Genomic DNA, 27,407 nt, shown 5'->3' with positions numbered 1-27,407 from the left:
AACACATGCACTTTCATGTGGTAGTCCACAATCTGTTTGTTTGGATCATTATGTTTAAACCATAGAAATCTGAGGAAGTCTCTATGGTCTTCACAGACAATGAAGCAATAAAACATGTGCTGTATGTCTGCCGTGATAGCCACATGTTCCTTTCGGAAACGGATGTTTCGCAAATGATTCGCAAACCCGTTCCAAAGATCTAAATGATTCAGATATCTGAATCAAATGATTCATGATTCGTGAACCGATTGGAGCACTTCAAAACAGTGAATCATTTTGCAAAGCAATGGCTTTCGAAAAGCTCAGTTTCACCAATCACTTCATTCTACGTACTATGTTAAAAAATGAATGGCTTTTAATTTAATCTTGAACTAAATGATCGAAGTCACGAGTTTGAATCAATCAGAGTGGTTCCAGCGAAAATGACTCACTCAATTTGTTTCGGTTTCTCTGTTCCTCTTTTTGTGTTTTCAGCCATGTTTACAGGACACTGTTATCCTGTTTTTCATACATTGCCTTTCAATAAATCAACAATTTTTAAATAGCTCTTTGGGAATGTTGCTATTTTAAGGGTTTTTCCAGGTCTTACAATTCAAAATGTCAAATTCAAGTACTTTAAGCATTTTAAGCACATTGTGCCAACCCTGTTTGTACCGCTAAAAACCACTGGAAGCTGATGAGACCGGAAGTTCCTCACATTCAAATTACGGATGAAGGCGCCCACAATCAAGGTAAAAACATGGTGAATAGATTTACTTTTGAGGATGTTTTAAATGGGTTTTAGACTGTAAATGACAAAGGAAACACACTTTTATTGAAGTGCACCACACAGCACGTGCTTACATTGCTAAGAATCTAATCGATATCTGATCAATACAGTAAACGACAGATGATAGTTACGCAACACAGTTTGACATCAGTACAGGTAAAACAGCTCTATGACGTCACCATCATAAGAGTGGATTGATAGCAGATGCTGCTTCTTGATTGGACGACAGTATGACTGTCATAATTATGAGAGTCACTGCTCTCGATAATTACTGCTCACATTCATAAGAGTCTCATTATCACTTGGCAATAAAAAAAAATCTTTTCTCAATCATAACTGTTAATTAACAATTAATTTACGAGGAGATAATATTCAGCGCTTGCTAGAACACTGACATCTAGAAGAGATGAGAAAAAAAGTGTTGAGCAGATATGAAATACACTCAATGTAATGAGATTCAACTTGCTGGATAAATAGATGCTGAAGGACGTGTTTAGAGCTCTACAGCGGGTTGTCAACGTTCCAGACGTCTCCGCTGAGCGCGTTCGCGGCGCCCTGGAGCGTCCAGGTGAAGAGCGCCAGCTGGCGGCGGAAACGGGCCTCGTCGAACAGGTGCGGGGCGGAGCGCAGCAGCGACAGGTGATCGGCCAAAGCGCTCAGAGTGTGGTCGCCACGACCGTGAAACACGTGACGGAACGGCGTCTCCACCACCGACACGTACTGCGACAGGAAGTAGTACTCCACCTGCGTACAACAAACATGTCATTTTAATTTCACAATACTCAATTCTGAGATGTTACCTCACTTTTGTGAGTTTGTAACTCCAGATAACAACATGCAATGTTGAGAACAACTGAAACTGGCAATTGCAAGATTGCAAAATTGCAATTCTGAAAAGAGGATAAAAATAAAACACAATTTTGTCATAATTTTGTCAACTGCAGTTTTGAAAATGCATGAAACAAAAACTTTTTCCCCTCACAATTCTGAGTTTATCTCACAATTTAAAACTCTCAGAATTTTAACTCAAAACTACGAGTTTATAATTTCCAATAAGCTTGCAATGTTGAGAACAATCTATAAAAGAAAAAAGTTAATTGCGAATCTCACAATTCTGATTTTTCACCTCTCACTTCTGTGTAAAAATGCAATATTTACAGTATGAAATGTGCAATTGCAGGATATAAATGTGCACTTCTGAGGCCAAAAGTGTTATTGCGAGTTTTTATAACTCACACACTGTAAAAAAAAAAAAAAAAAAACAAAACACAATTTGTTTAAAATAATTTGTTACCCTGCTGCCTTAAAATTTTAAGTTCAATCAACTAAAATAAGTTTAGTCAGATTGAAATGTTAAGTTGTACTAAGGAACAACTTAGATATTTGTGTTTGCTAAACTTAACAGATGGGTAAGTAACCCAGTTGCCTTAAAATTTTAAGTTGATTCAACTCAAATATCTAAGTGGTCACTTAGTATAATTGAACATTTCAAGTTGAATAAACCTTTTTGAGTTGACTGAACTTAAAATTTTAAGGCAGCCAGGTTACAAATTATTTTAAGTTGACTCAACAAATTGTTTTTTTTGCAGTGCAACTGCAAGACATTAAGTTGCAATTCTGTTAAGGTATGGAATAAAAAGGTATTTTTTAATTTTTTTTCCTCAGTTCTGTTTTTATGTTCATTTGTTTTTTCCAGATTGCAAGATGTTTGCAGATTGCAATTGTGTTTTATAATAAACACAATAAAATCTTGAAATTTTAATTTGGCAATAAACAAAAAATAAAAAGGGTAACCACGACCTGTTTTTTAGGGGTGGGAATCTTCATGCACTTCAAGATCCGATCCGATTCCAAAATGATTCTTGATCTACATTTTTCCCCAATTAATTTTTCTGCTGTGCAAGTACATCTTTACAATCATACATTTTAACCAAAATTGCAGTTTCTATGGTTTTTGTTTATAGTTGGAATCTCATTTTTTATTCTATTTTTTATATAAGCAGGCTAATTTTAAAAACAATTACTTAAATTAGCTAAAAATAAGTGTTATTTAAGTGTCCGAAACTTTACAGGCAATAGTTATGGGTTTTTCTTTTTTCCTCAGCATTATTGCCGTTTGATTATTACTGATGAGATCACAGACAGTGGCAGCTTTAACAGACTGACTCACACTAACGCACACATCTATTTCGATATATCAGAGGTTTTGTCCTCCTCTGAAAACATAACTGACTGTGTGAACATTTGTATAAAAGTATTCGAAAATGCAAGAGCATTTAACCACAGCCACGATCGATCTTCAGGACAGCAAACACAAGGCGCACGTGAAAGTCTGGCGTGAGTTTCGTGCATCTAATAGTACTGCACTGTAAATGGCATTCACAGACATTTTCACGTAATTTTTTGAAAGCACCATTTTGCTGATATTGTGAGTGCACACAAATAAAAGTAAACCCTTTACAGTTGCGAATGATGTATTACTTTTACCTTTATGAGCACAAATATCCGAATATTTTTAATTGTTTCCACTGAAAAAAATGCAAGTGATGGCGCTGGTGCCTCCATGTCCTGCAAAGCGGCTTGAGCTTCCACTCTCCACACAAACAATTGAATATGCGCCTGATAGCACACATTTATCTAGGTTTAACGTTTAAACTAACGCTGTCTTATGCTTGAACTGTTTATTTTAGGCAAGTTGTGATGATTTGAGAAGGCAAAATTGATTAGACAGACTTCGATCAGTCTTCCGCAGGCCGGTCGTTACTTTAAAAAGCAAAAACGTATATTTAACGAACAAAAAAACGGCTTCAAACGTTTTTCTAAATGAACTTGGGCTAATAAAAAAAACGAAACGAAATATAATCACTTTGCCATTACATACATGCCATTACAATTAACTATTTTAATAGCTGAAACAGTAGTATAAGCTGGTTTGGGAGAAGGGGGGAAAAAGACGGGCTCGGGTCGGACTCGGGCCGGGAATTCAGATGTCAGCTGTTGGACAAGGGCCGGGCTAGGGCCTGAGCATCTCGGGCCAGGGCTGGGCTAGGGCCTATATCTGAGGCCCATGCAGGGCTATGCGGAAAAAAAACAAGCTCAGAATCGATTCTGAATTATTCAGAATCGTCGAAGAGAGAATCGCAATGCTTCGGAAAATCGTTTTTTCTCCCACCCCTACTGTTTTTCGAGATTTTAATCCCACAATGGTTAAAAAAAAATTTAAACTGTGAGATAACTTAAATCTGCAATAAAGATAGTCTTTCTCATTTAGATGAAGTGGCGTTTACCTTTATTTACTTATTTTTTAATATTTTTAGGTTGAAATAACTTTCCCTAATATAGTGATGCTTCTGGTGGAAAAAATCCACCAGAACAGCTAAATAAATAAAAATAGTTTTTTGTAAGACTGAAATCACTGACTGAAATTGTGTTGTCTCTGATGGCATGTTTTGACTGTTTCAATGGTTGTTTCATTCACACAACATGGATCGCAATCGAAATATATATAGCAAAATAATCACATTATAAGTAAAAGGGTTCATACAGATACTGTGAAATGAAATTCCAGGACTTGCAAGGACTTTTCAAGCACTACTTTTTTTGATTTTCAAGGACTTACTCACTTATGTCTTCTATTTCAAATTCTAAAAAAATTAATAATAATAAAAATAAAAAAAAGTGAAGCACTCGAGCACGGATCATTTGATTTAGAATCAAATCAAATCAAATCAATTCAAATTTGCGCAAAGTTCCGATCTAAATCAAATGATTTGTGAATACACTCTGAAGTCACGATCTGGGGTGTGTCTCCTGTACAACGACATAACTCACTGATTAACCTCCATAATACGATGCATTGTTGTGGAAACGAACTAGCTAGTCACGACTTTGTTGCCGAACACAGTCGCATCTCCGTCGTTTGAACGACTTAGTTCAACAATGTAGGGCCGTCGTTAATGACGTCACCGAGTAATAACTTATGTTATTTAACTGATTAATGCAGCTTAAACATGGCACCTGATGACTAATGTGCTATGTTTTGTTCCCTGTCATTTTGCTTTATTTGATGTTTGATTCATCGCCGGTTCCCTCTTACGTCATACTCTGGGCATTTATGGCATTCGCACTATTCAAAAACTGTTCAAAACATTCATAACTAGATAGAATGGAAGATGTAGATTGTGCTGCATGTTAGCTTGCTTATTCTGCCTAAGAGCATCATTTATTGAGCCCATATGTTTGCAAATGTGTTAAAATATAAACCAGACAATATTTCATGTCTGAGGGGTTCAGATGACAGAAAAGTTTAGGAACCACTGCATTATATGAAACAGCACTCTGGACATTCTATAAAGCATCTTCGAGTTTATAATGACATTCTATTTCATTTTTCTTTCTATTCCTTTATCTGAGGTCATAATGTGTGTTTGTTTGTGTTCACCCTCATAATGCGTGTGTTGTAGAGTCTGGCGAGTCTCTCGTCCTGAATGTCGCTGTTCTTTATGGCCTCGTGCAGGTTTTTGGCGGCTCTGCTGTAATCACCTCGAGCGCTGAAAACCCACTGCGGAGACAAACCGCGCGACTGGCAGAGACAGACACGAGCACACATCAGCATAAATATTTAGGTTTTTATACTTCAGTGCTCATATGCCAAATGCACGTGTGTGTACCTGTAGTTGTGCGGCGTGCTGGCTGAGTTTGGAGCTGAGCTGGTGTGCCGTGCTGCTGTAACAGGTGACGTCCAGCGGCAGAATATGATCATGGGACAGTTTGAGAACCATCAGACCCACCAGCTCACCTACAGCCCGACCCACCGACCTCAGACGACCCTGAAGAAGCTCCTGCAGCCGCCCAACGCTGTCCAGCTGAGTGTTGACGAACGGGTACGAGCGAGTGTCCTAAACACAAAAATACCATTAATCATCCACATATCTGACCCTGGACCACAAAACCTTAAGTATTGTCTTAAGTAGCACAGGTATATTTGTAGCAGTAGCCAAAAATACATTGTATGGGTCAAAATGAACAATTTTTCTTTTATGCCAAAAATCATTAGGATATTAAGTAAAGATCATGTTCCATGAAGATATTTTTGTAAAATTTCTACTGTAAATATATATCAAAACTTCATTTTTGATTAGTAATATGCATTGCTAAGAACTTCACTTGGACAACAATATTTTGATTTTTTTGCACCCTCATATTCCAGATTTTCAAATATTGTCCTATTATAAACCACACATCAATGGAAAGCTTATTTATTCAGCTTATAAAGCTTATTCATATGTATAAATCTCTTTTTTTTAAATTAACCCTTATAAGTTTTGTGGTCCAGGGTCACACATACTACCATTTTTAAAATGCTTTTAAAAAAAAATTTTTCTGCTCACCAAGTTTGCATTTATTAATGAAAAGGCATGGTTTCGTGATTCGCGTTTCGTTCTCAGAACTTCCGAACTGAATCAAATGATTTGTGATTCGTTCTCAGAACTTCCGATCTGAATCAAACGATTCGCGATTCGTTCTCAAAACTTCCAATCTGAATCAAATGATTCGCGATCAGCACTCAGAACTTCCAATCTGAATCAAATGATTCGCGATCAGCGCTCAGAACTTCCAATCTGAATCAAATGATTTGCGATTCGTTCTCTGAACTTCCAATCTGAATCAAATGATTCGTGATACGCGTTCAGAACTTCCGATCTGAATCAAACGATTCGTGATTCGTTCTCAAAACTTCCAAACTGAATTAAATGATTCATGATTCATTCACTCAGAACTTCCGATCTGAATCAAAAGATTCGCTATCCGCGCTCAGAACTTCCGATCTAAATACAGCAAAAAATGTGAAATATATTTAGAATGTAAACAGCTGTTTTCTATGTAAATATCTGTTAAAATGTAATTTATTTCTGTGATTTCAAAGCTGAATTTTCAGCATCATTACTCCAGTCTTCAGTGTCACATGATTCTTCAGAAATCATTCTAATACACTGATTTGCTGCTCAACAAACATTTCTGATTATTAGCAGTGTTGAAAACAGTTGTGTTGCACAATATATTTGTCCAAACTGTGATGCATTTTATTTTTCAGGATTTATAATTTTTTGTAACATTATAAATGCAAATGCAAAACAAAAAACAAATCTTATCTCAAATGGTTGTCATTTCGCCTCATTTTGACATTTGTATACTATAAATTAATTTTAATTCCTTTAAATCAAGAGATTTCCAGAGAAATTTATTTCAGAAATCTCTTATTTACTTCTGTTTTCATTCATCATGTATCATACGGTGTTATTGAAAGTGATTTACAATGACAAACATATGCAATTTGTCATTAATCTGTAAACAGATTTTTAAAAATCTGTATCATGAACATTGCTGAGAAAACTAACAGGCCTCATGTGACTCACTGATAATGTAAAGATAAATAATCATTCTGACCAACTTTCATGGTCATTTAATTGAAAATAGACATTAGATTTGTTCATTTTACTTCAGTGAAATGCAGCTGCATGGCAGGAACTCCTCCGAAAGGTGGTGAAGCTGTACGCGCCGCTGTTCAGATACAACGGCTTCACTCTGCAGACAAACAAATTTTAAATAGAGCAAACATCAGGAAAACAGACTGGTTAAAATGTGAAAATGAAGCGCTGGAAGCATCAGAGACTCACATGTTCCTCCAGCCGCCCTGCCGCCGCACCAGAGAGAGGATGGACTGACCCGTGTGTTTGGGATGCTCGACCTGCAACACACACTCACCGTAAGACATCAGAGATCATTGACTGAGACAAACCAGCGCTTCTCAAACCACATTATGATACACGTCTAATTTACTGTTATTTATGGCTCATTTACACCAAGTGGTACGGGTCAGAACAGCACAGTACGGTACACTTACTTGATAGGTGTGGTGGCTTATTAGCTGTTTCTAAATATGACATGAAGCACAACTCTGCCTCTTTTTGTTAAATGTCAGTTTCAGTGAACAACAACAGCCATTTTAAAAATATAAGTACAAAGTATAAGAAGTTTATAAAAACAAAAAGTTAAAAAAGCAAACAAGTCAGTTAAACAGTAAACTTAAGTAAATACAAAATAAAGCGCTGTACTACAGTCAAAAGTTTGGGGTCAGTACATTTTAATTGTTTTTTTTTTTTTTTTTTTTTTTTTTTTTAAGAAATGAATACTTTTATTCACCAAGGATGTATTAAGTTAAAAAAGTTTATATATATAAAATATTTCTATAAACACTGTACTCTTTTAAAAGTTATTCATTAAACACAGCTTTGACCAGGAACAAATATTAGATTCATGAGACCAATGACTGCCTGTTAGACATACTCAAACCGAATTGTATCGTTTTAAGATTTTTAATGTATTTTAAATAAGTTTCTAGTGCTCATTAAAACTGCATTTAATTGATCAAAAACACAGAATTTTTTTTTATATTGTATAATATTATTACGATGTAAAACAACATTCTTCTATTGTAATATACATTAAAACTCAAATTTATTTTTTGTGATCAAAGCTGAAATGTTTTAGCATCATTACTCCAGTCTTCAGTGTCACATGATCCTTCAGAAATCGTTCTAAAACAGCCAACAGGAAACAGTTGCGTTGCTTAATTTTTTTGAAACCTGTGATACTTTTTTTTCAGGATTCTTTGATGAATAAAAAGTTAAAAAGAACAGTATTTATTTAGCATACAAATCTTTTTAATGATATACACTACTGTTTAGTACATACAACAGTTTTTCATTTTCTCTTTTTTTTTTTGAAAGAAATTAATACTTTTATTCACCAAGGATGTGTTAAATTAATAAAAAGTGACAGCATAGATTTACATTGTTAGAAAAGATTTATAATTTGAATAAATGCTGTTCTTTTTAACTTGTTATTCATCAAAGATTCCTGAACAAAAAGTATCACAGGTTCCAAACCCTAACTGGAGTAACAGCTGATGAAAATCCAGATTTGCATCACAAGAATAAATTATATTTTACAGTATATCAAAATAAAAAACATTATATTATATTGTAATAACATTTTGCAATAATATTTTTTTTTTCCTTATTTTTGATCAAATAAATGCAGCCTTGATGAGCTTAAGAGACTTCTTTATAAAACATTACAAGTCTTACTGACCCCAAACTTTTGAGCGAAAGTGTACATTTCATGACCCAACAACAGTAATATTTTGAAAACTATGCAGGTTTTGAGCAATGTTGTTTCACCAGTTTTCACATTGAAAAACGGCTATTGTCTGTGTAAAAAAAATAAAATTATAAAATACACTGTTATATTTTTTTTGTGTTTGCGCACACAGAAAAAAAATGTGAACCAGGACCACAAAACCTGGTGGTCAATTTTTTTAAATTGAGATTTATACATTCTAAATAAATGATCTTTCCATTGATGTATGGTTTGTTAGAATAGGACAATATTTGGTCAAGATACAACTATTGGAAAATGTGGAATCTTAGGGTGCAAAAAAATCTAAATATTGAGAAAATCACCTTTAAAGTTGTCCAAATTAAGTTCTTAGCAATTCATATTATTAATCAAAAATTAGGTTTTGATATATTTACAGTACAAAATACTTCATGGAACATAATTTTTACTTAAATATCCTAATGATTTTTGGCATAAAAGAAAATCCATAATTTTGACCCAAACAATGTATTGTTGGCTACTGCTTCAAATATACCCATAATACTTATGACTGGTTTTGTGCTCCAGAGTCACAAATAAGCCCAACAGCATGACAAAACAAATGAGGGAGATGCTTTAACCCCTTATAGTACGCACATTTAACGATTCTAGTCTGAGTTTATCTCTACCGTAAGTACCCCAACAGATGGGTACCAAAAAAATGGTATAGTATGTACTGTAATGTACTGTAGGTAGTTATAGCTGCCTTAAGACATATGTCTGGTTTGTAAGAGTTCAGAAAGAATTAGAATCAAGAATTTCAGCTGCAGAGAATAAACTGTAAGACACACAAACTTGTTTGATGGCTCCTTCGATGAGATCCGCCAGTAGGGGACTGGTGTACACCGAGAGGATATCATCACCTACACACACACAGGTTTGAGCTCTTTTGCTGTAAAATCACAAGTCAGTGTGTGTTTGAATTAATTTTGTCCTTGTGGGGACATTCTTTAGTCCCCATGAAGAAACAAGCGTACAGTCAGGGCCAAAAAATATTGGCACCCTTGCAATTCTTTCAGAAAATTGTTGCGGTTGCAGATGTTTTGGTACTCACATGTTTATTTTATTTTATTTTTTTTTTTTTTGCATCGGAACAACACAAAAAAACAGAGAAGAAAAGTCAAATCTGATAAACCCAAAAAAAAAGTACTGGACAAAATTATTGGCACCCTTAACTTAGTATTTTGGTAGCACCCCTTTGGAAAAAATAACTGAAATCAATGGCTTCCTGTAACCATGAATAAGTTTCTCACACCTCTCTACTGGAATTTTGGACCACTTTTCTTTTGCAAACTGTTTCAGGTCATTCAGATTTGACGGATGTCTTTTCCCAACTGCTGTTTTGAGATCTCTCCATAGGTGTTCTGTGGGATTCAGATCTGGACTCAGAACCATTTCTGGTGCTTTTTGAAGTGTGTTTCTGGTCATTGTCTTGTTGGAAGACTCATGTGCTCTGGTGGAGACGCAGCTTTCTAAAACTGGCCACTACGTTGCGCCCCAAAATTCTTTGGTAATCATCAGATTTCATGATATTGTTCACACAGTCGAGGCATCCAGTGCCAGAAGCAGCAAAGCAAACCCAAAAAATCTTTGAACCTCCACCATGTTTGACTGTAGGGACTGTGTTCTTTTTTTAAAGGCCTCATTTTTTTTTCTGTAAACAGTGCCATGATGTCCTTTACCAAAAAGCTCTACTTTGTCTCATCTGTCCACAGTATGTTCTCCCAGAAGGATTGTGTTTTGTCACAAGTTTTGGCAAACTCCAGACTTGCTTTTTTATGCCTTGGTGTCAGCAGTGGTCTCCTACCATAGCGTCCCCTTTCATTCAGATGGCGATGTATGGTTTGAGCTGACAATGTTGTACCCTGTGTCTGCAGATCAGCTAGAATTTGTTTGGAAGTTAATCAGGGTTCTTTATCCACCGTTTGAACAATCATTTATTGTAACTTTTCTTTAATTTTACTCTTCCGTCCACGTCCAGGGAGGTTCGCTACAGTGCCATGGGCTGAAATCTGCTTGATGATATTGCGCACAGTGGACACAGAAACATTAAGATCTCTCAAATCCACAGACAACTTCTTTCTTTTCTCCATGCTCAGTGTGACACACAACACAAAGGTTGAGTCAACTTTTCTCCATTTGAACTGGTTGCAAGTGTGACTACTACTATATTTCCCACACTTGTTACTTGCCACAGGTGTGTCTAAATACAAATTACAGGAGCATCACATGCTTGAATATAAATTATTTCTTACAATTTTAATAATTTTAATAATTATATCCAATCCATTTTTGAGTTCTGTATGAAATTTTATCAAGTTTTGATTTTTCTTCTGTTTTTGTGTGTGTGTGTGTGTGTGTGTGTGTTGTTGCAGTGCAAACAAAAACAATAAGCATGTGAATACCAAAACATTTGTAGCTGGAACAATTTTCTGAGAGAAGGGTTGCATTTTCTGACAGAATTGCAAGGGTGCCGATATATTTGGCCATGACTGTATAAATCACACAGAATGAAGTGTTTCAAGAATTTATAAATGCCTGTAGTTTTGTGTGAGGTTTAGGTGTAGGGTTAGAAAATAGTATGGACAGTAGAAAAACCCCAATAAAACACGGAAATCTAACATGTGTGTGTGTGTGTGTGTGTGTGTGTGTTACCCAGGATGGCCTGATCCAGACTGAAATACGCCACTGCTTTCAGGTGCAGCATTGTCAAATAACCCTAAAAAATACAGATTACATAAACAGACAATCAGCAACACAGTCAGCATGACTGACTATCTCTCTGTAGTATTTGTTGTGAATGTATGAGTGCAGTTCTGACCTCCAGCCACTCGGTGGCACCGACATTCCCAAAATCTCCTCCATCCCAGCTGACAAAAAGCAAACTGCGCCTGGGGTAAAAGCCTGATAACCATCAGACAGATCAGTAAGTGTGTGCATATGTGTGTATCAATGTTATAAATGGACAAATGTAATTAAATCTATCAATGCCAAAGAACATCTGTTTTGTGGTTATTGGGGGTTGACTAAAGAAATTATGTTTCTTGAGGTTAAATATTTTATTAAAATGAGTTTACAAGTTTGAACTTTCAAAATGCAGTTTAAATCTTCAAAAGGGCTCTAAATGATCCCAGAAATTATTTTCTAAAAAGGAAAATATTTTTTCAACATTTGTCTCCGTGATGTGCATATAATGGCACTGTTCATGACAATTAGTGTATGTCGAAAAACTCCCATTGATTTTCTCCTCCAACTTTAAAATGCAGTTTAAATGCAGTTTCAAAGAAGATCAAACGATCCCAGCAAAAAAAATGTAAAAGTGATGCAGGATGATTTTGAAAAAAGTACAATTTATATATTTTTTAAACTATAGCTCCATAACTGTCTTGACTGTAATGACCCGGAAAAAAAACTGAGTTTATGTAGAGCTAGACAAGACGAGCGTTTGAGGATAAACAGTATATAAATTGTCAATTGTCAAAATGACTGATTGTTTCACTAGATAAGACCCTTCTTCCTCCCAGTGTTTACAAAGTGCCTTTGCAAAGAATTCAAACGACATTTTACAAAAAAAACTCAAAAACAAATGTAAAACAGTGATGGAGGAAAATTTGAAAAGTTGGAGGAGAAAACAAGACAGAGTTTTTTCCAGAACAACTGTCTTTACAAATAAAGTACTCCCCCCTTGTCATCCAAGATGTTCATGTCTTTCTGTCAAGACGTGAAATTATGGTTTTTGAGGAAAACATTATATAATTTTTCTCAATATAATGGACTTCATTGGTGCCTGATTTTGAACTTCCAAACCATTCTTCATCAGCTTCATCAGATGGCTCTAAACTATCCCAGCCGAGGAAGAAGGGTCTTATCTAGCGAAACGATCTGTAATTTTTTTTCGGAAAATAATAATTTGTATACTTTTTAAGCACAAACCCCCGTGTAGCACAGGCTCTGGGATGCACATTAATGTACTATTGAATAACATCAAAAGGTCACATGGAGCTACAGACCCAGTGTTTACAAAGTGAACGCGCAAAGACTAAGAAAGTGCAAATAAGTCAAACACTGTTTACAAACAAAAAGATACAACGATGTCGGACGATTCTGAAGGTGTAGGAGAAAATAAGATGGAGTTTTTCGACATAATCACTTTTGAGCCGGAGAACACAGACGATGAACTTGTGGTGATTCGAAGATGTGATTCGTAGTAGTGATGGGAAGTTTGGAACATTTTACCGACCCGGACCTTTGAGTCTCGTTCAGCAAAATGAACAAATCTTTTTTCGAGACATTTCATTCATTTTAGCAAAATCAGCATCATGTGACGCCCCACAAGATGAACGAATGACAAGAGAAACCCGAAGACTCCAAACAGGTGAACTAACTCCAGTACAGAACCTAATAGGATGTTGCACATGTGCGACTGAATGAATCACTCCCCGAGTCACGTTCTTAAAGGCACGTAAAGAATGAAAGAATTGTTCAAGAACGACTTGTGAACGTGCATCCCAGAGCCTGTCCTACACCAGGCTTTTGTGCTTAAAAAGTATACAAATTTTTATTTTCCAAAAAAAATGGCTGATCATTTCGCTAAATGAGACCCTTCTTCCTCGGCTGGGATCATTTAGAGCCTTTGAAGCTGCATTTACACTACATTTTTTTGGCACCAGTTCCAAAATCCTGAAATGTTTTCCTCAAAAAACATAATTTCTTTACAACTGAAGACAGAAAGACGTGAACATCTTGGATGACAAGAGGGTGAGTAAATGATCTGTAAATAATTCTGTTCTGGAAGTGGACTTCTCCTTTAAAAATGTTGTGTAATGTAATTATCAGTGTTTGGGAAAGTTACTTTTGAAATGAAATGCGTTACAATATTGCGTCACTTCCTAAAAAAAGTAACTTATTACATTACTTAGTTACTTTTCATGGAATGTAATGTGTTATGTTACTTTTGCATTACTTTTTAAATCTGGGCTTGGTTTCTTGTTTGTTTTTAACATGAGAAACAAAAAGCCCTTTTTTGAGAAACATAAAAGCCCAAGTAAAATGAATCAGCCTCAGGCTGAAGGAAAAATAAATGAAGCACAACTGTTAGTTTTTTTCTAAAGCATTTGCTTATTATTATGGTTGGATTGAATCACTAAAGGTCAAGGACACTGGTTAATAAAATGGGATTAAATGCATAAAGGATACTGTGTTATTTAACGTGTTTAATTATTGCAGGTTTGTGTCATATTTTATTAATTTTGAGGAATACTGAATCTGTTTTGTGTGAGATGAATTAATGCATGTTCACATTTTGTCTACCAGGAAAACAAAGTAACTGGCGTTACTTATTTTAAAAAAATGTAACTCAGATATTTTCTTGTAAATTAAAAAAGTAATGTTACTTTACTAGTTACTTGAAAAAGTAATCTGATTACATAACTAACGTTACTTGTAATACCCCAACACTCGTAATTAATTCATGCAGACTTTTTAGCAACACATCTGATCCTCTCAATGTAGTCTAAATACAGAAAATTCATTAAAAGTTTATTATCATATATATATAGATTGTGTATATAAGTAACTTTGTTTAAGTTACGATTAAATTGAAAACTCAATTGCTCAGAAAACAACACTTCATATCTTCTGTCACTGTCCTTCTCCAGTAAATGTATCTTGATTTAATATTTAGATATTTGTAGTAAAAAATCAAGACAAAAACTGTGGAAGAACATAATTTTTGCAGTGAAACTCTTCCCCAAAACATAAAAAAGTATAGAAAAATTAATAACTAGATAAACAAATAAATAAAAAAGCAATGTATTAATTATAAAGTCACATCCTCCTGTCTAAATACCATGTGTTTACCGTTTTCCACCATGTTGCTGAAGGTTCTTGCTAGCTCCATCAGGAGGGCCGTTCCCACTCCAGACTTTAACGGCTCCGGGGCCCCACGAGTCCCTCTGGGCCCCGATGATGATATAATGATCTGAGATAAACACAAATGGCCCGTTTAATACTCATCTACTGATCAACCACTTATAAACACATAACGCGTGCTGGTGCCCTGACCGGGTTCGACTTTGCCCTCGATGGAGGCAAAGATGTTGTTAAGCAGCACCGGGTTTCATGGTGTTATAGACGGCCATCTTCACCCTGCGTTTGCCGGGCCCCGTGAAGTCTGGACCCAAAACACACTGGACGTACGGCAGACGGCCCTGCCAACCCCGTGGACAACTGACGCCAGACAACTGACTGGAAAATCACACGCACAAATACATAAAACGAACAATTCAGACAGTGTGATTGAGGAATGAAAGGGGCGGGGCTGACCTGAGCAGTTTGGAGGCGACGTTGGCGCTGATTGGCTGAGCCGGGATGATTGGCAGGCCGGAGGACTGGGTGGAAGGGAACTGGGTGTGGTTAAAGGAGGGAAATCCAGGTGTGAACGGGTCACCGGAGCCCAGATGCACCTGCAGTGACAGGAAATGACTACTGTAAACTACTGTATGTCTAGACACATGTGAACACTTTACAGGAAATAAACATCGCGACTGTGGTCTTCATCAAATTTAGTGAAATTTTGATGATAGTGTGCAGGGATTCTCACTTGAAGAAGTCTGACAAGCCTTCGACTTTATAATTAAGAAACATTACAAAAAGTAAAATGCTCAAATATGAGACAAGTTTATTTTAAAGAATTTTTATAAAGATACTTTAATACATTTTTTAACACTAGTAGGATTTTTAAAATCATTTTTCCTGTAATAGCAGTACTAAAAAAAAAAACGCAATACTACATAAAGTGATTTTTAAATGTTCTTGTGAAAAAGCAGAGTTTCAACTACTTATAGATCTATTAAAAAGGAGTAAATAGTCTTAAAAACAGACACATTCTGGCACATTTCAACTCTTAAAAACTAAGAAAAAGTAACTGAAGAGACTACTGATGTTAATTAGAACTGAAGAGATATTTTAATCCATTTTTTTTAAAAGTAAAATTATTTTTTAAACATTTTTTTCTTGAAAAAACACAGCAGTATAAATATATATATATAAGCTATAATAATGTATCCTTTAAAACTTTTAAAATTTTTTTTGATTAAAAAAAGATATGATTCACATTTAACTTAAATATAAATTTAAAGGTTGTTATTTTGATTGTCTTAAAAACATTATGATTTTAAACATCTTTTGTGTTTTATATGGATTTTGATGTTTTATTTTAAAATTCTATGTAATTATTAGTGTTTCGATTATTTGAAAATCATTTATTTTTATTTGACGTTTCTTTAATTATTGCTGTTTTTTTGTTGTTGTTTTATTTTTTAAAAAATATATTTTTATGATCAAATGTGCTTAGGAAAAAGTGCAGTTTCAACTACTTTATATATTTATTATATCTAATAAAAATGAGTAAATAAAGTCATGAAAACAGACAAATTCTGGCACATTTCAACTTTTAAAAACTAAGAAAAAGAAACTAAAGAGAAAATTTAAAATCTATAAAAAGATAGATATTTTATTCAAATTTTCTTTTTAACTAAAAAGCACAGCAGTATAATATATATATATATATATATATATACACACACCACATAAAGTAAAAAGTTTTAGGAGTAAAAAGTGTCAGGAGCTAGGGCAAAATGAAGAAAATTTGGCAAATTTGGTATGATTTCAACTCCTAAAAATAAGTAAACATTAACTAAAAGTGTAAGACTATTATAATCTATTCTTTAAAACTCAAATGATTTTTTGATGGTTTTTTGGTCCTTAAAAAAGACAGCAATGTTAAAAAATACATTAAAAAAAGGATAAAAAAAAGGCTTAACTTAAAATATAAAGTTTTTCTTAAAACATTATGATTTTAAACATCTTTTGTGTTTAATAATGATTAAGATAGGTTTTTTTTTTTTTTAAATCTATTTAATTGTTAGAGTTTTATTTTTTTTATTTTAAAATAATTTATTTTTATTTGTCATTTCTTTAATTATTAGTGATTTTTTTTTGTCTTAAAAACATTATGATTTAACATTTTTTTAGTTTTACATTAATTTTTATTTACCTCTTAGTGTTTTATTTTGATTATTTTAAAATCATTTTCTCATAAAAAAATATGCAAAGTAGAAATTACTGTTTAAAATATTTGTATAAATTAATTTAGGAACGCTTAAAAATACGGGAAAATTAACTAAGTAAAGAGATAAAAGTTCAAAGTTTATAATTTATTCTTTAAAACTGGAATGTTTTTTTTTTAGTTTTTTTTTTCTTAAAACAGACAGATGTGTTAAAATACATAAAGATAAAAATCACAATTAACTTAAAATATGATTTTTTTTTTTATTTTGATTAAGTTTTATATTTTATATAGGTTTTTTATGTGTATTTATATTGTGTTTTATTTTTATTTGACATTTCCTTAATTATTAGTGGGGTTTTTTTGGTTGTTTTATTTAAAAATAATGTAATATTATTATTATTTTTTTTTTATGATTTTCTACATTTTAGTGTTTGATCTTGATAAAATCACGGTACGTACGTGTTCAGAGATGACGGCGTTGCTGTGAAGGCCGAGTCTCCGTGGATCCTGCGGGACGTCGGCGGGGTCAGGGTAGATGAGAACGCCCACGTGCCCCGCCTCCTGCGCGTGCCACACCTTCTCGGCGAAGCTCACGTCTCCTCCCACCCGCGCCACTGCGATGGAGCCGTTGAGGGCGACGCCCAGCGAGCGCAGCTGCTCGAAATCCTCGCGCCGCCCGTAGTTCACGTACACCACGCCTCCCTGCTCAACAACACACACATTAAAACACACCAAACACACGCTACGTTATGCGGCGCGGGTATATGCGCGGTCGCCATGGTTACCGTGGCCGTCCCCGTGGCGCTGTAGGCGCAGTATCCCTCGCTGTCCAGCGGAATCTCCTCGAGCTCCGCCCCCTCGGAATCGACCAACCAGAGCGTGTTCCGCTGCGTCCTGTGGGAGCAGGAGAGACGTGTGATTGGCTGGAGAGCAGCTGCATCAGCGTAAGGCAGACAGACGCTCACCTGGAGGGAAACTGCAGCGTGGCGTAGTGCGAGTCGGTCCAGGTGTGATCCATGCGCAGGTTCTGCAGGTTCTGCAGGATTTCTCTAGCCACTGCGTTTCCTTCTGAAGAGCCCGGAGGATGAGACGCCCGGCTCACACGCCTGAAGAAAACACCACAACACTTCAACAGGTGTTTTCAGGACTCCAACCACAGGTCAAAGGTCACACCCACATTCATACTACAGTCATTTTGGTAAACGATCAGATGAAACATAAGACATTTCATCTTTCAAATTATCAAATGATTTTAATCTCATAAATGTATTGCATCAATTATTAGTTGATTGAGTTGTATGTTTGTTCTGTTCTTCAGTAATTTTTTTAATTTTAATGTTTATGATACAGTTTAGTAGTTAAATTTTGTTTCAATTAAAAATATTTTAATTTGACTTTATGATTTTATATTTGTAGTGTTTTATATTAATATAATTGGGTTTATTTTAATTATTTATGTTAGACTTTTTTTGAATGTATTATTATTGATTTATTTTGCTTTTTAACTTGACCTTTTTATTATTTGATAAATTTTTAGTATTTTATTTTGATAAAATAAAAATAATTTATTTAGATTTTATGTTTTTATTGTTTAACTTTTAGCAAGTGTTGTATTTTGACATATTTTAAAGTAATTTGTTTTACCTTTTTAGATATAATACAAGTTTTTTTATTTTTATTTATTTATTCTTTTTAAATATATATAATAATCATAATTTTTATGATCTTTAAATGTTCTTACAAAAAAGTGCAGTCTTAACTATTTTATATATCCATCTATTACATCTATTAAAAATGAGTAAATAAAGTCAAATTTCAGCACATTTTAACTCTTAAAAAACAAAACAAAAAAAATAATCAACTAAAGAGACAATTTACAAAGTCTATAAAAAAGATATTTTAATCCATTTTTTAAAACTATAATTATTTTAAACACTTTTCTTTTCCTGAAAAAGCACAGCAACATAAGAAAATATGAAAAAATACCACAAATACCAAATGAAGTAAATAAAATTTTTACATTTTCTCATGAAAAGTGCAAAGTAGAAATTACTGTTTAAAATATTTGTATAAATTAATTAAGGAAAGAGTCAGGAACAAGGGTTGATAAAATAAAAAATTACATTTTTTTTTTTTTTTTTTTTTTTTTTTTTTTACAATTTTATGTCTTTATAGTTTAACTTTTAGTCAGCGTTATATTTTCACTTTTATTTTAAAGTAATTTGTTTTAACTTTATTGATACAATAATAGATTATTTTATTAATTTATTTTTTAATTCATTTTAATTATATATAATCATTATTTAATTATTTATTAATAATTATTTAATTATTCATTATTATTTAATTAGTACAAAGTTTTTGTTTTGATTGATTTGTTTTAAATTATTTATTCTAATTTGCTATTTTTGTGATTCAGTAAATCTTTAGTGTTTTATTTTGATTTGTTTTAATTTAAAATATATTCCAATTTGTGTTTTTACATTTTAATTTAATTATTATATTTGATTGTTGTATTTTAAAACCGTTTATTTGTTTTAACTGGACATTTCTATTATTTGATACATTTTTAATACACATTTTACATTTCAAAATTATTCATTGCAAAGTAATATGAATGAATCTTCAGTCAAGTCACTTTGATTTCTGTATCGTTTAATACCACACAGGTTGTTTTAAAGCAGCTTCAGAGTAATTAATAGTAGATAACAGTAGTTGTTGACCTGAGTGTGCTCTCAATCCTCTCCTCCTTCAGGTATTTCTTGAGCATCTCTCTGAGTTCGGCCATGTACATGACGCCTCCCTCGGGCGAGTGTTGAGTTCCCGCCGCGTCGCTCAGAGGAATCAGATCGGCATCGTTCCCGCACAAACGACACATTCCACGGAACGCCACGTATCCCAGCAGGAACGCTGTGGACCAGATAATCAAACAACAGTACGATACACTGATGTTACATGATCTCACATTACACTGCAGGTGCAAGTCATATTTCAAAATAAAACAATTAAAATAAAACACTTAGTAAATTACTGAAACAAATATTTTAAAATAAAAAAAATAATGACTAAAATGACTGAATTACTTAAAAAATTAAACCACAAAAATGTCAAATTAAAATAAGTGATTTTAAAAAAATTTTTGAAAATTTAAAATAAAACTTACTAATAAATACTATATTACTATATTACACTTTAATTAGTGCTGTTAAACAATTAATTGCGATTAATCACATCCAAAATAAAACGTTTTGTTTACATAATATATGTGTGTATACTGTGTACATTTATTATGTATATATAAATACACACACAAACAGTATATATTTAGAAAATATTTACATGTATATATTTATATTCTTATAATTGGTATTATATATAAATGTTTTTAATATATAAACATAACATATTTTTCTTAAATATATACATGCATGTGTGTGTATTTATATATACATAATAAATATACACAGTATAGACACATATATTACATAAACAAAAACGTTTTTTTGGATGCGATTAATTGTTAAACAGCCCTACTTAAAATGTAATCATAAAAAATGTACAGTTAAACAAAATACAACAAATAAAAATAAAGCGCTTACTAAAAATGAATTTCATAATGTCATGAAATCTACGTGTTAAAATAAAATCATTTATATATAAAAAATAAATAAATAAAACACTAATAATTAAATAATTAAAAATGTAGAATTAAACAAAAAAATCCAAATACAAGACTTAGTCAAATTAATTAAATCATTGTTCAATTGAAAGTGATTTTAAAATAAAACAATTAAAATTAAATGCTTACTGATAATTCCCATATTACTTACTAAATATTAAATCATTAAAAATGTCAAATTAAAACAAATTATTTTAAAACAAGATCATCAAAATAAAACATGAATTAAACTAAATTAAATAAATAAATTAATAAATAAATTAAACTAAAATAAAAAACACCAACTAAAAATTAATTCAACCATTAAATGACTAACTGGAAAAATAAGTGATTAAACAGTGAATTACTACATTGCTTAATATAAATTAAACAAAACAACAAAAAAAGTCCAATTAATCTAAATTATTCGTGACTCTGGAGCACAAAACCAGTCATAAGTATCACGGGTTTATTTGTAGCAATAGCCAACAATACACTGTATGGGTCAAAAGTATTGATGTTTCTTTTATGTCAAAAATCATTAGGATATTAAGTAAAGATCATGTTCCATGAAGATATTTAGTAAATTTTCTACCGTAAATATGTCAAAACTTAATTTTTATTTATATTAGTAATATACATTGCCAAGAACTTCATTTGGACAACTTTAAAGGTGATTTTCTCAATATTTTGATTTTTTTGCACCTTCAGATTTCAGCCAAATATTGTCCTAACAAACCATACATCAATGGAAAGCTCATTTATTCAGATTATGTATAAATCTCAATTTCAAAAAATGACACTTATGACTGGTTTTGTGGTCCAGGGTCACATTTTAAAATAGACAAATCAGATAAAAGCACTGTGTGTGTGTGTGTGCTGACCTGTGGTGAAGATGAGCAGGCCGCTGAGCGTGAGGTAGATGGCTGCTTTCCTGCGGTCCATCTGCTGCTGCAGCATCAGGGCACTGGTGATGTCACTGTTCAGAGTGACCTCTGACCCCTCCTCCAGCGGGACCAGCTTCAGCTCAACGGGAGGCACCCGGCGCCTGACCCCGCCCCCTTCTTCCACGCCCTCGTTCGCCTGAGCTCCGCCCCCTCCCGCCTGCTCACACACAAAATAGGAGGCATCCAGAATAATCAGGTGATTTTTTTCAAAAAAATATTTAGCGCTTCAAAAAATTTTACCGATATAGCTGATAGAAATGTCATTTCAGAGCATAAATTCTATATTGATAGTTTAAATGTTGCAACAACTTGTTTGGAAACACTCCAGAAAAGGATTGTAAGGCAATTAAATGTGATGCCACATGACAGAATTAGCCTATAGGCATCGTCCGTGGTGTAGCTCACGTTAAAGGACCGTTTCTCTGTAGTTCAAAGCGCATTAAATCATATTAATATTATTATTATTATATTATCTATTTTATATATGATAGACTTACACTACCGTTCAAAAGTTTGGGGTCAGTACTTTTTTTTTTATTTCCTTTTTTTAAGAAATTAATACTTTTATTCACCAAGGATGTATTAAGTTAATAATTAAAAGTTTACTAAAAGTTAATAATAAATATTTTCCAATGTTATAAAATATTTATATTTTGAATAAACACTGTACTTTTTAAACTTGTTATTCATGAAAGAATCCTGAAAAAAAAAATATTTGGCAGCACAACTGTTGATATTATCCAACATTGATCATTCTAATAATAAATCCACATATTAGAATGATTTCTGAAGGATCATGGGACACTTAAGACTGGAGTAACAGCTGATAAAAATTCAGCTTTTCATCACAGGAATAAATTCTATTTTAAAGTATGTTAAAATAAAAAACATTATTTTATATTGTAAAAACATAAAAAAATATTACTGAGTTTTTTAATCAAATAAATGCAGCCTTGATGAGCATAAGAGACTTTAAAGACTATTATGTTCTTTGACCCCAAACTTTTGAACGGTAGTGTATATATTATACATATCTTAATTTGATGTTCCTTTAGTACTTTGCAAGTTAAAATGTATTAATTTTGCACAAAAATTAATTAGTTTTGGCTTGTTATCTTGGGGGTGCGCGGGGCACAAACTAAGTCGGGGTTAACTGTAACACACGTGGTTTAAATATTTCCACACACGCCAGCATAACCAAATTTACAGCATTTACTAGTTGCCATAGCAACACCATACAGAGAAAAAAGGGCGCTAAAATTCAAAAGCCTTTTGATGATATCGCTGAATGTTTGTTTTACCATAGTAAAAGTGAATTTCTGTCTGAAGTAAATTTTTTATCTCAGTTTTTAGTATTCATTTAAAATGAGACAAATGTGCTATTATTTTAATAGCCAATCTGTTATTTATGAGTAAGACATTATTCGAAAGTATTTTAAATATTTATTTTATTAGTGTACATTCAGTTAAAACAAAACATTGTGCTTTTGTGAAATAAAGGAAACAAACAGGATGCTGCTTTCTCAAGAGCCCATCTCAAAAATGAAACGAAATTCTGCATCTATAGGCTGCTACTTGTTTTTTTTTTTTTTGTTTTGTAAATGTATTATTTACAAAAATATATATATTTTGCATATAAGCCTATTTATTTCTTTAATATATAGCTTTATGATGCTTCTCTCTGTTCGCAAAAGCGCTGCAGGTGTGTGATCATGTGAATCCTCAAGTTCTGTTGTTTATGCTGCTTTTTTCATTTATAAAATGAATCCCTGGAAAACAAATTTAGGTATTTGTAATGGGTCACATTTATTTGTGACCCTGGACCACAAAACCAGTCTTAAGTCACTGGGGTTTATTTGTAGCAATAGCCAAAAATACTGGGTCAAAATGATTGATTTTTGTTAGATATTTAGTAAAATTCCTTCTGTAAATATATCAAAACTTAATTTTTGATTAGTAATGTGCAATGTTAAGAACTTTATTTGGAAAACTTTAAAGGTGATTTTCTCAATATTTTAATTTTTTGCACCCTCAGATTCCAGATATTCAAATAGTTGTATCTCGACCAAATATTGTTCCATCAAAGCAAACCATACATCGATGGAAAGCTTATTTATTCAGCTTTCAGATGATGTATAAATCTCAATTTGGAAAAATTGACCCTTATGACTGGTTTTGTGGTCCAGGGTCACATTTGTAATTTAACAATCTTGTCGGTTAACGGTTAGTAATGTCTTAACAACCATCAGTTGTCTGTTAGGAGAAATAAAATACCCAAAATGAACATTCCTATTCCAATACAGTCCAATTAAAGTTAATCAGAAAAATAATTATAACACAGCTGCACCTGTTTATGAACATTGCTTGATGCTGAACTAGGTCTATCTAAATAATCTAAAGACCAAAGTACAAAAAAAAAAAAAATAAATAAATAAAAAAATAATTTCATGTAGATCTAAACAATTAAACGGCCACATAATAAAGTTTTGTTTTAAGAGGATGAAGAACAGGCTACTAGGCTATGTAATTTGTGCAGTAGGTGAAATTATATTTGAAAATTTTATTTGTTGCGATTCACCAAAACATATGCAACAATTCTGTTTTTTTTTTTTTTTTTTTTTTAGGGATGATGTCATCACACACATCATTTTATTGGTAAAAAGCCTTTTGGAAACAGGGAAACAGCAAATTTAGCAACATTTTTTTATGCATATTCTCTTTGTCAATAACAAAACATCACAAAAAGAACTGAATGGAAACTTGGGTTGAATCACTGATCGTGATTTTTATAAAGCAAAAATATCAAATCTGTCAGAAACACAAATAGAAAAAAAAAAGTTTAAGGAAAAAAAAAAAAATGCATAAACCTGTATTTAGGCTGACCAACAGATGAATGAAATAATTAACAAACGACTGATTAAATGAATAAAGCTCTTACCCCAGAAATCAATCCTGCGACAGAATCCATCATCCTTCGACACCTGTGATTCACACACACTTCCATAAAGACATTACACAGACCTCTATTGTTTTAATATACAGATAATTATAAATATAAACATACCTAATAATAACTTATAACCTGTATTTCACACACCAGTCGTCACATTGTGCATTTTATTGCCATTTTTCCTAATGAGCACGATCAATTCACAGCACGACACACATCAGTCACACTGACTTTGATTGTTGATTGTTTGTGTCATGTTGGAAACTCCTGTATTTTTGACCGGATCAGTCAACAGATGTGATGCAACAGTGACCGCGCTTGAGCTCATTTCCCATCAATCCCAGCGCTGACGACATCACGAGCATCTCTTGCATTCCTCAGACTATCTCTCGTGTCCAGCGACAGATAAACCACAGCGCCCGCGACACGCCCGAACACACGCGGGAAATAATGACCAAACACACACATAAACACACAGAGCTGAAGACCAGCATCAAATAAAAGAACAATAGCTAAATGCAACATTTTAGCTGTATTTGTGTAGCTTAAACCAGTCCTGTGACTGTCAAAGATCTTCAAGATCATCAGGAAGAACTGAAAAGCTTCTCTGCTCACATGAGTTCCTACAGACAAGAATTAATCAAAAATGGCTAAATGCATTATTACATTTACAGTTTTTTTTTTTTTTTTTGTGAATCATTACAGCAGCTTCACAAACCCACAGAGCAACTAAAAAAAAAAAGAAGATCTTGAAGATCATGAGAGGAACTGAGAACTTTCTCACTCTTGGCACATTTACACAAAACATACAGTGATTGTGAGACCATACATGATGCTGAGAAAAAATACCTGAAGTTTCAGTTTAAAATCACAAACATGAGCCTAAACTGGCTAGAAAATATGAAACCAAAATAAATAAAAGGTTTTAAAATAAAACTAATCAAAACAAAACATATTTAAAAAAAAATGATTAAACCATAAAAGTGTCAAATTAAATAAATTATTTTAAAATGAATAAAAATAAAACACTAAAAATAATTAAATCACAAGTGTCAAATTAAATAAACATTTTGAAAACAAAACAAATCAAAATTAAAACACTAAATGTATTGAAGTGTAAAATTAAATTAAAGATTTTAAATTAAAAAAATTAAATAAAACAATTCCTAAAAATAAATAAATAGTAAAAATGTCAAATTAAAATAACTGGTTTAAAAATGAAACAGTCGAAATAAAACACTTAAATTACAAAAATGTAAATTTAAAATAAATGGTTTTAACATAAAACACTTAAATCAAGGATTTTAAAATAAAAAAAAATAAAATAAAACTCTTCCTAAAAATTTTAAAAATAATAATAGTAAACAGTCTAAATAAAACACATTTTATTTTAGGAAAACTTTGATGAAAGGTTTTGATCCACTTCAAATGTTGAAAAATGTGTGTGTGTGTGTGTGACTAAAAATGACTATACTAAATGAATACTAAATACTATACTAAAAATGAATTTCATATTATCATGAAATCAAAATGTTAAAATAAAATAATTAAAAACCCCTAAATAAAACACTTACTAACAATTAAAAAATTAAAATGTAGAATTAACCAAAAAAATCTAAATAAAACACTTACTAAAATGAATCAAAACATTAAAAGTCAAATTGAAACAAAGTGATTTTAAAATAAAACAATCAAAATTAAACATTTACCGATAACTCCCATATTACTTACTAAATACTAAATAGTCAAAATGTCAAAAAAAAAAAAAAAGATGATCAAAATTAGACATTAATTCAACTATTAAATGTCCAGCTGACAAAATAAGCAATTTTAAAATAAAACAATCTAACACTTGCTAATAATTATTAAAATCACCTACTATAAATTAAACAAAACAGTCAAATTAAAGTAAATTATTTTAAGTCCAGTTAAAATCGAACACTTTCTAAAAAAGAGGAACTATTTCACTTGTTAATCTGCATATCATAACGGACATCAGAGAACTGTGAACATGTGAATGTGTTGTTCAGTTATTAAAATATTAACTTAAAATCTCAGAGGGGCTTCAAGTAAATATTTGAGGTCAAAAGGGGTTCGCCGGAATCTCTGCATCAGATCATCCAGCAAAACCAGAGTCGAGTTCATGACAATGAATCTACAGCATCTGAAACCTCTTCAGACTGAGAATATAAGAAACAATGTGAGACATTAGTCCTAAAAATAACAACAAACTAGTGCAGGAACCAGTTACAAAGCACCAACACTAACTAAAACTACCAGAAGCTTCTTCCACATGTGAAATCATGACTTCAGAAGATCCTTGCTCTATCTTTGAAGCTTTATTTACTCTTTTGCTGCACATATTGATTTCTATTACAAACACACACACAGAGCCAATGTCCACACACACACACACACAGACAGATCTGCTGGAGACAGAAGTGTGTGTTTGATAAGAGCCGTTAAAATGAACAATATTCAGCAAGCACAACTGACACAGTGAGTGACACGAGAAGATATCAGACGTCCAAAAACACAAACCCATTCAAACCCCAGTGAAACTAGAGCTGCTGATCATGTGAGCGGTTTTAATGTGACATACCTGCTGTCCTGCTGCCGTCTGTCTGATTAATGACCGTCCGTGAGCTCCGCCCCCTGAGCACTCATCTGTCAGGAGCTCCGCCCACAGAGCGCTCGTAAGCCAGGAGCTCCGCCCCCACGTGCTTCCCTACTCTGTGATTGGTTAGTGCTGACAGACTTCAAGCTGAACTGATATTTAAGACATTCAAATC

At 32.9% G+C, this 27,407-nt stretch overlaps 1 protein-coding gene across 1 annotated transcript; it reads right to left on the bottom strand.

Annotated features, from left to right (window-relative positions):
* Positions 1–792: 792 nt before the first annotated feature.
* On the bottom strand, positions 793–27,236 carry tfr2 (transferrin receptor 2). Its single transcript, XM_051102928.1, is given in 21 exon segments — positions 793–1,513; positions 5,211–5,351; positions 5,440–5,667; positions 7,269–7,307; positions 7,309–7,354; positions 7,447–7,517; positions 9,785–9,852; positions 11,645–11,708; positions 11,811–11,893; positions 14,849–14,915; positions 14,917–14,969; positions 15,053–15,104; positions 15,106–15,235; positions 15,314–15,453; positions 17,520–17,762; positions 17,846–17,954; positions 18,026–18,166; positions 19,784–19,970; positions 21,603–21,822; positions 24,604–24,646; positions 27,218–27,236. Coding segments are annotated over 20 exon segments (2,358 nt in total). The 5' UTR covers positions 24,637–24,646; positions 27,218–27,236; the 3' UTR covers positions 793–1,270.
* Positions 27,237–27,407: the final 171 nt, after the last annotated feature.

Source organism: Labeo rohita, unplaced genomic scaffold (assembly GCF_022985175.1).
Source record: "Labeo rohita strain BAU-BD-2019 unplaced genomic scaffold, IGBB_LRoh.1.0 scaffold_308, whole genome shotgun sequence".
NCBI classification, from domain to species: domain Eukaryota; kingdom Metazoa; phylum Chordata; class Actinopteri; order Cypriniformes; family Cyprinidae; genus Labeo; species Labeo rohita.
This window is presented reverse-complemented; position numbering and strand designations above follow the sequence as displayed.